The following is a 13,703-nucleotide window of genomic DNA, read 5'->3' as shown; positions in this document are numbered from 1 at the left end:
TGGAGTTTTGTGGATAATCCTGGGCATCACACTTCAGGAAAAATGTAACGGCCTTGGAAAACATATAAGAGGGTGTTTAACAGTATGTTGTCTGGGGCTGAGGAGCTTCATTTATTTTTTATTTTTGTAAAAATATTTTAATTCAAATTTTTACATTTTTTCAACAAACCCCCCCCCCACTTACAGAAAAAAGAGAAACAAAGAACACATAAATAAACATCTAATAGCTATGTCACGTATTCCCCCAATATACATTGAACGATAATAAACACAGTAGCAAACACAAAGTACAACCCCACCCCCCCGGGTTGCTGCCAATGTGGCGATGATACGCAGGTGGGTAATGGAGGGAGAGGGGTGGCGTGGAAGAGGTTGGAGATGGCGTCCTGTGTGGGCACGAGCCTGAGAATGCTGGTGACGGCACCGCTGTCGCTCCCGCCGACAAGGTACACCACGAGTCCGGTGATGGCGGCGACCCTCAAAATTTGGGGGCAGTGGAGACGCCACAGGGGGGAGGCAGAGGCTTCGGTTTCGTCCCGCCTCCTAACGCTCCTCTAGAAAGTCTAGGAACGGTTGCCACCGCCTGAAGAACCCTTGCACAGATCCTCTTAAGGCAAATTTTACCCTCTCCAGTTTATTGAACCCTGCCATGTCGCTGATCCAGGCTTCCAAGCTTGGGGGCCTCACCTCCTTCCACTGTAGCAGAATCCTCCGCCGGGCTACCAGGGACGCAAAGGCCAGAATACTGGCCTCTTTCGCCTCCTGCATTCCCGGCTCGTCCGTTACCCCAAATAGTGCCAACCCCCAACTCGGCTTAACCCGGGTGTTTACCACCTTAGACACCGTCCTTGCAACGCCCCTCCAGAACCCATCCAGCGCTGGGCACGCCCAGAACATGTGGGCGTGATTTGCTGGGCTCCCCGAACACCTCACACACCTGTCCTCTACTCCAAAAAAATGACTCAGCCTTGCCCCAGTCATGTGCGCCCTGTGCAGAACCTTAAATTGTATCAGGCTAAGCCTGGCGCAAGAGGAGGAAGAATTTACCCTACCCAGGGTTTCCGCCCATTTAACCTCGTCTGTTTCCTCCCCCAGCTCCTCCCATTTACCTTTCAGCTCCTCCACCGAGGCCTCCTCTTCCTCCTGCATCTCCTGGTAGATCGCCGAGACCTTGCCTTCTCCAACCCACAGCTCCGAGAGCACCCTATCCTGGATCCTACATGCTGGCAGCAGCGGGAATTCCCTCACCTGCCGTCTTACAAACGCCCTTACCTGCATGTACCTGAAGGCATTTCCAGGGGGGAGCCCGGATTTTTCCTCCAACGCCCCAAGGCTCGCAAATGTCCCACCTATAAACAGGTTCCCCATCCTTCTAATACCTGCCCTGTGCCAGCTCAGGAACCCCCATCCATTCTCCCGGGACAAACCGATGGTTCTCTCAGATCGGGACGAAACCGAAGCCTCTGCCTCCCCCCTGTGGCGTCTCCACTGCCCCCAAATTTTGAGGGTCGCCGCCACCACTGGACTCGTGGTGTACCTTGTCGGTGGCAGCGGTGCTGTCACCAGCGCTCTCAGGCTCGTGCCCACACAGGACGCCATCTCCAGCCTCTTCCACGCCAACCCTCCCCCTCCATTACCCACCTGCATATCATCGCCACATTGGCAGCCCAGTAGTACCCACACAGATTATGCAACGCTGGCCCTCCTCTGTCGCTGCTCCGTTCCAGAAACACCCTTCTCACCTTCGGGGTCTTTTTCGCCCATACAAACCCCATGATGCTCCTGCTGACCTGCTTAAAAAAGGCCTTAGGGATCAGGATGGGGAGGCACTGGAATACAAAAAGGAACCTCGGGAGCACCGTCATCTTCACCGACTGTACCCTACCCGCCAGGGAGAGTGGCAGCATAATCCCACCTTTTAAACTCCTCCACCTGCTCCACCAGCCTCGTCAAGTTGAGCTTGTGCAGGGCCCCCCCAGCTCCTGGCCACCTGGATCCCTAGGTACCGAAAACTCCCTTCCGCCCTCTTCAGTGGAAGCTCGTCTATCCCCCTTCCCTGGTCCCCTGGGTGTATCACGAATAGCTCACTCTTCCCAATGTTGAGCTTATACCCCGAAAAGTCCCCAAACTCCCTGAGGATCCGCATCACCTCCGGCATCCCCCCCACTGGGTCTGCCACATACAGTAACAGTTCATCGGCATACAACGATACCCGGTGTTCCTCCCCCTCGCACCAGCCCCCTCCATTTCCCGGACTCTCTCAGAGCCATCGCCAAAGGCTCAATTGCCAACGCAAATAGCAGGGGGGATAGTGGCACCCCTGCCTTGTCCCCCGGTACAGCCGAAAGTATTCCGACCTCCTCCGATTTGTGGCCACACTCGCCACCGGGGCTTCGTACAGTAATCTAACCCAACTAATGAACCCCTCCCCGAACCCGAACCTCCTCAACACTTCCCACAGGTACCCCCACTCCACCCTATCGAAGGCCTTCTCTGCATCCATAGCCGCCACTATCTCCGCTTCCCCCTCCACTGCAGGCATCATGATTACATTTAGGAGCCTCTGCACATTGGTGTTTAGCTTCCTTCCCTTCATGAAACCCGTCTGGTCATCGTGAATCAGCCCCGGGACACAGTCCTCAATTCTGGTAGCCAACACCTTTGCTAACAGCTTCGCATCCACGTTGAGGAGCGAGATTGGCCTATACGACCCACACTGTAAAGGGTCCTTGTCCCACTTCAAGATCAGCGAGATCAGCGCCCTGGACATCATCGGAGGTAGGAACCCACCCCCTCCCTTGCCTCACTGAAAGTCCTCACTAGTAGTGGGCCCAACAGGTCCATATACTTCCTGTCAAATTCCACCGGGAACCCATCTGGCCCCGGTGCCTTCCCCGCCTGCATACTCCCCAGCCCCTTATTCAGCTCCTTCAGCCCTACCGGTGCCCCAAGCCCCGCCACCTGCCTCTCCTCTACCCTTGGGAACCTCAGCCGGTCCAAAAAACGACCCATTCCCTTCTCCTCCGTCGCGGGCTCAGACCTATACAGCCCCTCATAGAAGTCTCTAAATAGCCCATTTATTCCCACCGCACTCCGCACCGTGTTCCCCCCTTTATCGCTAACTCCCCCAATCTCCCTCGCTGCCTCCCGCTTCCGAAGCTTGTGTGCCAGCATCCGGCTAGCCTTCTCCCCGTATTCATACACCGCCCCTTGCGCCTTGCTCCACTGCACCTCCGCCTTCTTGGTAGTCAACAGGTCGAACTCGGCCTGGAGGCTTCATCGCTCCTTGATTTGTCCCTCCTCGGGGACCTCTGCATACCTCCTATCTACCCTTAAAATCTCCCCCACCAACCTCTCCCTCTCTCTCCTCTCCTTCCCCTCCTTGTGGGCCCTAGTGGAGATTAGCTCTCCCCTAATCAGCGCCTCCCAGATCACTCCTACCTGCACCTTCCCATTATCGTTAACCTCTAGGTATCTTTCAATGCACCCCCGGATCCGCCCGCTCACCACCTCATCCGCCAGCAAACCCACCTCCAGGTGCCACAGCGGGTGCTGGTCCCTCTCCTCCCCTAGCTCGAGCTCCATCCAGTGCGGGGCATGGTCTGAGATGGCTATGGCCGAATACCCTCAGGATCAGCGCCCTGCTCAAAACGAAGAAGTCAATCCGGGAGTAGGCTTTATGGATGTGGGAAAAGAAAGAGAATGCCCTGGCCCCCGGCCTAACAAACCTCCATGAGTCCACTCCTCCCATCTGGTCTATGAACCCCTCAACACCTTGGCCGCCGCCAGCCTCTTACCCGTCCTGGACCTAGAGCGGTCCAATGCTGGATCCAATACCCTATTAAAGCACCCCCCCCCCCCCATCATCAAGCTCCCTCTCTCCAGGTCCGGAATACGGCCCAACATGCGCCGCATAAATCTGGCCTCGTCCCAATTCGGGGCATACACATTCACCAAGACCACCCGCACCCCCTGCAGCTTACCACTCACCATCACGTACCTACCTCCATTGTCTGCCACGATGCTCAGCGCCTCAAACGACACCCGCTTCCCCACCAAAATCGCCACCCCTCGATACTTTGCGTCCAACTCCGAATGGAAAACCTGCCCCACCCATCCCTTTCCCAGCCTAACCTGTTCTGCCACCCTCAAATGCGTCTCCTGGAGCATGACCACCTCTGCCTTCAGTCCAGGTGCGCGAACACACTCCATTCCCCCCAGTGGCAGACCCCCGCCCCGACTCTCTCTTCAGGCTCCAGCTCCCCTTTGGCCAATGCAGCAGCAACCCAGTTGAGGAGCTTCATTAATAAAGAGAGATTGGGAGCGTTAGGACTGTTCTCCTTTGAACAGAGATTTAATAGAGCTTTTCAAGATGATTAAAACCTAATTCGCCTGGCAAGTTGATGAGTAACCAGATTTATAGATTTAAAATAATTGGAAAACGATCGAGAGGGGCGATAAATAATGTTTTCACTCAGAGTTGTTGGGAGCTGGAACGTCCCACCTGAAAAGATGGAGGCTGATTCCATTAACTAGTTTGAAAGGATGTTGGTGCTTGAGGATGGAGAACTTACAGGATTGTGTACAAAACGGCAGGGATGTGGGACGAAGCAACACTGATCTTTCAAAGAGCCAGCACAGACAGACTGTCTGAATAGTCCCCTCCCATGCTGCACATTTCTTTTTTTTAAAATATATTTTATTAAAGTTTTCAAACAGAATTTTTCCACTTTCAAATCAACATAAAAATAGCACAATAACTGATAAATAACATTATTTAAATTAAATAGGGAACTAACAAAGTAACAAAAAATAGTGCTTCCCTGCCCCCCCCCCCCCGCCCCCCCCCCCCCCCCGGGCTGCTGACGATCTATTTTCCTTTAACGTTCCGCGAGATAGTCAATGAACGGTTGCCACCGCCTGGAGAACCCCTGAGCCGATCCTCTCAGCGCAAACTTCATTTGTTCTAGTTTTATGAACCCTGCCATATCGTTTATCCAGGCCTCCACGCCTGGGGGTTTCGCTTCCTTCCACATGAGTAAGATCCTTCGCCGGGCTATCAGGGACGCAAAGGCCAGAATATCGGCCTCTTTCACCTCCTACACTCCCGGCTCTTCCGCTACCCCAAATATAGCTAACCCCCAGCCTGGCTTGACCCGGACCTTCACCACTTTGAGATCACCTTTGCCACCCCCCTCCAGTACTCATCCAGTGCCAGACACGACCAGAACATGTGTGTGTGTGGTTCGCCGGCCTTCCCAAGCACCTCCCACACCTGTCCTCCACTCCGAAGAACCTGCTCAGTCTTGCTCCCGTCATGTGTGCTCTGTGTAGAACCTTGAATTGTATCAGGCTAAGCCTGGCACACGAAGACGAGGAATTTACCCTACTTAGGGCATCAGCCCACAGCCCCTCCTCAATCTCCTCCCCCAGCTCTTCTTCCCATTTTCCCTTCAGCTCCTCTACCAGCGCCTCCCCCTCGTCTCTCATCTCCTGATATATTTCGGACACTTTGCCCTCCCCGACCCATACCCCGGAAATCACTCTATCTTGGATCCCCTGTGTCGGGAGCAGCGGAAATTCCCTCACCTGTTGCCTCGTAAACGCCCTCACTTGCATGTATCTAAATTTATTCCCCGGGGGCAACTTATACTTTTCCTCCAGTGCTCCCAGGCTCGCAAACGTCCCATCGATAAACAAATCTCTCAATCTCCAAATTCCTGCCCGTTGCCAGCTCTGGAACCCTCCGTCCATCTTTCCTGGGACAAACCTCTGGTTGTTCCTGATCGGGGACCACACCGAGGCACCCGTCACCCCCCTGTGTCGCCTCCACTGGCCCCAGATCCTTAAGGTTGCCACCACCACTGGGTTTGTGGTACACCTTTTCGGGGAGAACGGCAGCGGCGCCGTCACCAGCGCCTTTAGGCTCGTTCACTTACAGGACGCCATCTCCAGCCTCTTCCACGCCGCCCCCCTCTCCCTCCCTCATCCACTTACAAACCATCGCCACATTGGCGGCCCAGTAGTAGTCGTCCAGGTTCGGCAACGCCAGTCCCCCTCTGTCCCTGCTACGCTGCAGGAACCCCCTCCTTACCCTCGGGGTCTTCCCTGCCCACACAAAACTCATAACGCTCCTTTCTATTTTCTTGAAAGAGGCCTTCGTGATCAGAATGGGGAGACATTGAAACACGAAAAGAAACCTTGGGAGAACCATCATTTTTACCGCCTGCACTCTGCCCGCCAGTGAGAGCGGCAGCATATCCCACCTCTTGAAATCCTCCTCCATCTGCTCCACCAGCCGCGTCAGATTAAGTTTGTGTCGAGTTCCCCGGCTCCTAGCTACCTGAATCACCAAATATCGGAAGCTCCTTTCCACGCTCCTTAACGGCAGGGTGTCTATTCCTCTTCCCTGGTCCCCAAGGTGTATTACGAAAAGCTCACTCTTCCCCATATTTAGCCTGTATCCCGAAAAATCTCCAAACTCCCTCAATATCTGCATAACCTCTGTCATCCCCTCTACAGGATCCGCCACATATAGAAGTAGGTCATCTGCGTAGAGTGACACTCGATGTTCCTCTCCCCCTCTAACCACCCCCTTCCATTTCTTAGAGTCTCTCAACGCTATGGCCAGTGATTCAATTGCCAACGTGAACAGTAATGGGGACAGGGGGCATCCCTGCCTTGTTCCCCTATATAACCGAAAATACTCCGATCTTTGCCGGTTTGTGACTACACTTGCCACTGGGGCCCAATATAGGAGTCTGACCCAACTGACAAACCCCTCCCCGAACCCAAACCTCCTCAACACCTCCCATAGATACTCCCACTCTACCCTATCGAATGCCTTCTCTGCATCCATCGCCACCATTATCTCTGCCTCCCCCTCTGCTGGGGTCATCATTATCACCCCCAACAGCCATCGCACGTTGACATTCAGTTGTCTCCCCTTTACAAACCCTGTCTGGTCTTCATGCACCACCCCCGGGATACAATCCTCGTCGCCAGCTCTTTTGCCAGCAGCTTGGAGTCTACATTTAGGAGTGAGATAGGCCTATATGACCCGCATTGCAGCGGATCTTTATCCCGCTTCAGGATCAGTGATATCGTCGCCTCCGACATTGTCGGGGGTAGAGTCCCCCCTTCTCTGGCCTCGTTAAAGGTTCTCGCCAGCAGCAGGGCCAACAAGTCCACATATTTCCTGTAAAATTCCACCGGGAACCCGTCTGGTCCCGGGGCCTTCCCTGCCTGCATATTCCCCAGCCCTTTAGTCACCTCATCCACCTCAATTGGCGCCCCCAGACCTGCCACCTCCTGCTCCTCCACCCTCGGGAACCTTAGTTGGTCCAGAAACCGTTGCATTCCCTCTTTTCCCTCCAGGGGTTGGGACTTATATAGCCTCTCATAAAAGGTCTTAAACACCTCATTTACCTTCCCTGCCCTCCGCTCCGTAGTTCCCGTTTCATCCCTGACTCCCCCAATCTCACTCGCCGCTATCCTCTTGTGAAGTTGGTGGGCCAGCAGCTGGCTCGCCTTTTCCCCATACTCGTATCTCATCCCCTGTGCCTTCCTCCACTGTGCCTCTGCCTTTCCTGTGGTCAGCAGGTCAAACTCCGTCTGAAGTCTTTGCCTCTCTCTATATAGTCCTTCGTCCGGGGCCTCCGCATATCTTTTATCCACCCTCAAAATCCCCCCCACTAATCTCTCCCTTTCTTTGCCCTCTTGTTTCTCCTTGTAAGCTCTAATGGAGATCAACTCTCCCCTAACCACCGCCTTCAGCGCTTCCCATACTACCCCCACCTGGACCTCACCATCATCATTGGCCTCCAGGTACCTCTCAATACATCCCCGCACCCTTCCACAGACCCCCACCTCCGCCAATAGTCCCACATCCAGTCGCCAGAGTGGGCGCTGCTCCCCCTCCTCTCCTAATTCCAGATCCACCCAGTACGGGGCATGGTCTGAAACGGCTATGGCCGAGTACTCCGTTCCTGCCACCTTCGAGATTAGTGCCCTGCTCAAAACAAATAAATCTATTCGGGAGTATACCTTGTGGACATGGGAGAAAAAGGAGAACTCTTTGGCCAACAGCCTAGCAAATCTCCACGGATCCACTCCCCCCATTTGCCCATAAACCCCCTAGGCACCTTGGCCGCTGCCGGCCTTCTTCCGGTCCAGGATCTAGACCGGTCTAGCCCTGAATCCAGCACAGTGTTGAAATCCCCCCCCCCCCCCCATTACCAGGCTTCCCACCTCCAGGTCCGGGATACGTCCCAGCATCTGCTTCATAAATCCCGCGTCATCCCAGTTCGGGGCATATACATTTACCAGCACGACCTCCTTTCCCTGCAATCTACCACTCACCATCACGTATCTACCCCCGTTATCCACCGCTATATTCCTAGCCTCGAACGACACCCGCTTCCCCACCAATATCGCCACCCCCCCTATTTTTCACGTCCAACCCTGAGTGAAACACCTGTCCCACCCATCCTTTCCTGAACCTAACCTGATCCGCCACCTTCAGATGCGTCTCCTGAAGCATGACTACATCCGCCTTCAGTCTTTTTAAGTGCGCGAACACTCGGGCCCTCTTAATCGGCCCATTCAGGCCTCTCACATTCCACGTGATCAGCCGGATTGGGGGGGGCCACCCACCCCGCCGACTAGCCATCCCCTGTTCTAGGCCAGCCCCCCGTCCGGGTCCCGCGCACCTACCCATCCCCCAGGCGGCGCCTTCCCGTCCCGACCACCTCTTCTCTTGCCAGCTCCCCCTTGCTCTCAGCAGCAGCAACCCAGTTGATCGATCCCCCCCCCACCCGCTAGATCCCCATCTAGCATGGTTACTCCCCCCATGATGCTTCCGTCAGTCAGCTAATTCTAACTGACCCCGGCTTCCGCCGTTCTCTCCTTGACCCCCCGTGCGTGTAACTCCCTTCCTGCGCCTATCTTCCCGCCCTCATCTCCATAGCGCGGGAAAAACCCCGCGCTTTCCTATCGGCCCCGCCCCCTATGGCACAGCTCCCCCATTCCCCATCCCCCCTCTCAGTCCCTTTTTCCACCGGCGCCCACATTTCTCCGTGTCCCCCCATCAAGAGGAGAAAAATTCCCCATCTATCGTTTCGATACTATAACCCTCCCCTTCCCCAAATTACACTTCTGTGCATCAACCTCGTTGTCTCCCCCCAACATCAGTCCCTCAGTTCTAGTCCAGTTTCTCTTCTTGGATGAAGGTCCATGTCTCATCCGCCGTTTCGAAGTAGTAGTGCTTGCCCTGGTGCGAGACCCACAATCACGCCGGCTGCAGCATCCCAAATTTTATTTTCTTCCTGTGAAGCACCGCCTTGGCCCGATTAAAGCTCTCGCCACCTCCGCACTCCAGTCCTGATACACTCGTATCACCGCATTCTCCCATCTGCTACTCCGTACCTTCTTGGCCCAGCTCAAGACAGCCTCTCTGTCCGTGAAGCGGTGAAATCTCACCACTATCGCCCTTGGTAGTTCTCCAGCCTTTGGTCTTCTCACAAGGACCCGGTGAGCCCCTTCCACCTCCAGGGGGCCCGAGGGGGCCTCAGCTCCCATTAGCGTATGGAGCATCGTGCTCACATAAGCCCCAATGTCAGCTCCCTCCATTCCTTCGGGGAGACCTAGAATCCGGAGGTTTTTCCTCCTCGAGCTGTTCTCCAGGGCTTCGAGCCTTTCGCTACACCTCTTATGTAGCGCCTCATGCGTCTCCATTTTTACCACAAGGCCCTGTATCTCATCCTCGTTTTCGGCTGCCTTTGCCTTCACCTCACGGAGCTCTATCGCCTGGGCCTTTTGAGTTTCTTTCAGCCCATCGATTGCCAATAACATCGGCGCCAGCACCTCCTTCTTTAGTTCCTCCACACACCGTCGGAGGAATTCCTGCTGGTCCGGGCCCCATGTCGTCTGGGCTCCATCCGCCGCCATCTTGCTTCTTCCTTCTCTTCTCTGCCGCTGCTCCAGAGGATCCTTCGCAATCTGGCCACTGCCACTGGTCCTTCCCATACACACCCGGGGGGACACCTTCCTTCGTCACCCCACACTTTTTGGTCTGAAAACATTTCTGTTGGGGCTCCCGAAAAGAGCCCAAAAGGCCGTTAGAACGGGAGCTGCCGAAACGTGCGACTTAGCAGTGCATCGCCGCAACCGGAAGTCCATGCTACACATTTCAACAATACCATGAAAAATACTTTTAATCCAAGTACAAAGTTTTGTCATTTGTCAAAAACATGCAGGAACAAATTGGAGGAAAGTTAGAGGGCATATCACCCAGAATATCTGATGTGGTACGGTAGTTCATGCATTGCATTAATTGGGGCCCAGGCAAGCCAAATTAGCATTTTGTATTGATAATTATTGCTTTGGAGATTAGTTTACTTTGGATTGGATTGGATTTGTTTATTGTCACGTGTACCGAGGTACAGTGAAAAGTATTTTTCTGCGAGCAGCTCAACAGATCATTAAGTACATGAGAAGAAAAGGGAATAAAAGAAAATACATAATAGGGCAACACAACATATACAATGTAGCTACACAAGCACTGGCATCGGATGAAGCATACAGGGTGTAGTGTTAATGAGGTCAGTCCATAAGAGGGTCATTTAGGAGTCTGGTGACAGTGGGAAGAAACTGTTTTTGAGTCTGTTCGTGCGTGTTTTCAGACTTCTGTATCTCCTGCCCGATGGAAGAAGTTGGAAGAGTGAGTAAGCCGGGTGGGGGGGATCTTTGATTATACTGCCCGCTTTCCCCAGGCAGCAGGAGGTGTAGATGGAGTCAATGGATGGGAGGCAGGTTCGTGTGATGGACTGGGCGGTGTTCACGACTCTCTGAAGTTTCTTGCGGTCCTGGGCCGAGCAGTTGCCATACCAGGCTGTGATGCTTTCTATGGTGCATCTGTAAAAGTTGGTAAGGGTCAATGTGGACATGCCGAATTTCCTTAGTTTCCTGAGGAAGTATAGGCGCTGTTGTGCTTTCTTGGTGGTAGCGTCGACGTGGGTGGACCAGGACAGATTTTTGGAGATGTGCACCCCTAGGAATTTGAAACTGCTAACCCATCTCCACCTCGGCCCCGTTGATGCTGACAGGGGTGTGTACAGTACTTTGCTTCCTGAAGTCAATTACCAGCTCTTTAGTTTTGCTGGCATTGAGGGAGAGATTGTTATCGCTGCACCACTCCACTAGGTTCTCTATCTCCCTCCTGTATTCGGACTCATCGTTATTCGAGATCCGGCCCACTATGGTGATATCGTCAGCAAACTTGTAGATAGAGTTGGAACCAAGTTTTGCCACGCAGTCGTGTGTGTACAGGGAGTAGAGTAGGGGGCTAAGTACGCAGCCTTGCGGGGCGCCTGGTTAATGAATATTTCTTAAGCCTGATAGCTTCAGCTGTGATATCTTATGATTAACTATTCACAAAGCATGCAATTCAGATGTCGGGACACTAAAAGAGTTACTGAATCCCATTGGCAGCAGTCTCAATTTTATTGAATTTCTTCACTGTTATTGCTGAGTCACATTTTGTTTGATAATGCTTTGAAGCAGCTTGGTGCATTTTATCATGTTAAAAATGCGATATAAATGTATGTTGTTGAGTCGATCCAGTGCTACTGATTCAATACACTCTGTTTGTGTTTTCATTTTACAGGAAGGGTTTGCTCCTCCAGAAGATGATGACATTATAAATCATCCAGAAGATGACCAGGATGAATACTGAGCCTATGTAATTGTTACACATTCTCTCCCTATCTGTCTTCACTCTGTGATTGAGAACTCCACCGGGCTGTTTACTAACATTATTTTGAATTGAGTTTGTACAGCCACTGCACAATCACAATAATTCTGTGCATTCTGTATCACAGATTGCTAAAGCTGTCATCTTCATCACTATTGCTGGCAGATTGTATTATAAAATATATTTAATTTGTATATTTTTCTTAAATGAATAACTTGCACTTTGGTTTGAAAGTAATCGGAAATCCACGATGATGCAAGTTAATTGCCTTTGTGTTATATGCAGCATGTAGTTTGGGTTTCTTTTTAAATTGAAACAGCTTGGATATACTTAGGTCATTTTCTAACATCTGAAAGAACCTGGAGATTTTAGTAGATCGTGACGTGACACAGAAGATGGTGTCTACAGTTTTATGCAAATTGCTGGCTTTTAAACACAGAAAAACATATTTGGTGGATTGAAGAAGTCTGGAGTGTGAAGTTTAATAGTGCTTTTAAGGGGTTTTATTTATTATAGTTTGCTATAAACATGAGGAATAAATGATGCTTTTATGATGTGACTAAGATCAAATTAACTTGGTTCCAGCTGCTTTTCATCAGAAACCACTAAAATATGCCTATGACATCAAATATTGCACCACCTCTCTGATACTGTGCCCATGACACTAGTGTGCGAAAAAACTTGCATCTGTGAAGTTTTATTTAAAATAAACATGTGAAAACTGACAGAAGAAAATGTTTTATTTAATCGCTATCTTACTAGTTAAACATTAAACTCTATATGGTTAATATAGGAGAACTTGCTAAAGAAAGATGAAATCACTTTGACTTGCGACAATGGTGATTCTGAAGTTGGGCAGCTTGTAAATGTTACCTGTACTGTCATTCTGACAAATTATATTGACCAGCATGGCATTTATTCTTTGTGTTGGGTATTTTCAGCATGCAAACTTTATGCAGAAAATATGTCGAGCTATCAACCAGAGGGTGTATTAAGCAAAATGCAGACTAATTGGCAATGTAAACAAGACAATGCCCCACACATAGATGTATGCGAGTATAGACACAAATTTTCTTGCATTCAAAAAACAGAAAATGTACTATTGAATGATTGATGACAGTGACCTAAGGTAATGGCCCAGATTTTGTTGTGGTATTGACATGCAAACTGTCGGCATTGACTGTCTTACTGCCCTGAAACTGACAGGAACTTCTGGGATCTGCGCATGAGCAGTAATGCAAAAATCCGGAAATTCCAACAATTATACATACCCTTCCCACAAACTGCACTGTTGAAGTCCACCCCTCAGACTGAAATCAAGTACAAACCACTGAACTGATGAGAGCGCCATGGACCCTGGTTCGATTCTTGGCTTGAGTCAGTCTGCGGAGTCTGCATGTTCTCCCCGTGTCTGCGTGGGTTTCCTCCGGGTGCTCTGGTTCCTCACACAAGTCCCGAAAGATTGCTTGTTAGCTGAATTGGGCATTCTGAATTCTCCCTCCGTATACCCGAACAGACGTTGGAGTGTGGCGACTAGGGGATTTACATAGTAACTTCATTGCAGTGTTAATGTAAGCCTACTTGTGACCCTAATAAAGATTATTATCATTATAACTGGTCCTTTTACACGAGTTGTAGCTGGGTTTTTAATAGCATACTAAGTTCATGGTATGGTCGGGCAGCCTCTCTCTCCCTGAAAAACGAATTAATTTGCTGAATGTCAAATCCTTTATGATGGTAAACATTTTAAGTTTTATATTTCAGCTACTATATTAATCTGGTGTATGTCCCAATCATTTATTTCAGGAAATCCCATAGTTTTTAATAATGACTAATTCAGTGCATGTAACTTTCTGGTTTGCTGTTAGAATGCGTTAATGTGCTTATTCTGCTTGATAATATCAAGTGTCCAGCAACAGTGTGTGTCAAGAGCCCTTTGACTTGACACCAG

General features: G+C 51.2%; 1 protein-coding gene across 1 annotated transcript in view; it reads left to right on the top strand.

The window, feature by feature from the left end:
* The window catches only part of LOC140410622 (microtubule-associated protein RP/EB family member 3-like), a 222,307-nt gene extending 208,941 nt beyond the window's left edge, over positions 1-13,366 (top strand). Inside the window, exon 7 of the mRNA XM_072498937.1 lies at positions 11,666-13,366. Coding sequence (XP_072355038.1) covers positions 11,666-11,734 — 69 coding nt within the window. The 3' untranslated portion in view covers positions 11,735-13,366. The remainder of the gene's footprint in view (positions 1-11,665) is intronic.
* The last annotated feature ends 337 nt before the right edge of the window (positions 13,367-13,703 follow it).

Source organism: Scyliorhinus torazame, chromosome 4, assembly GCF_047496885.1.
Source record: "Scyliorhinus torazame isolate Kashiwa2021f chromosome 4, sScyTor2.1, whole genome shotgun sequence".
NCBI classification, from domain to species: domain Eukaryota; kingdom Metazoa; phylum Chordata; class Chondrichthyes; order Carcharhiniformes; family Scyliorhinidae; genus Scyliorhinus; species Scyliorhinus torazame.
This window is presented reverse-complemented; position numbering and strand designations above follow the sequence as displayed.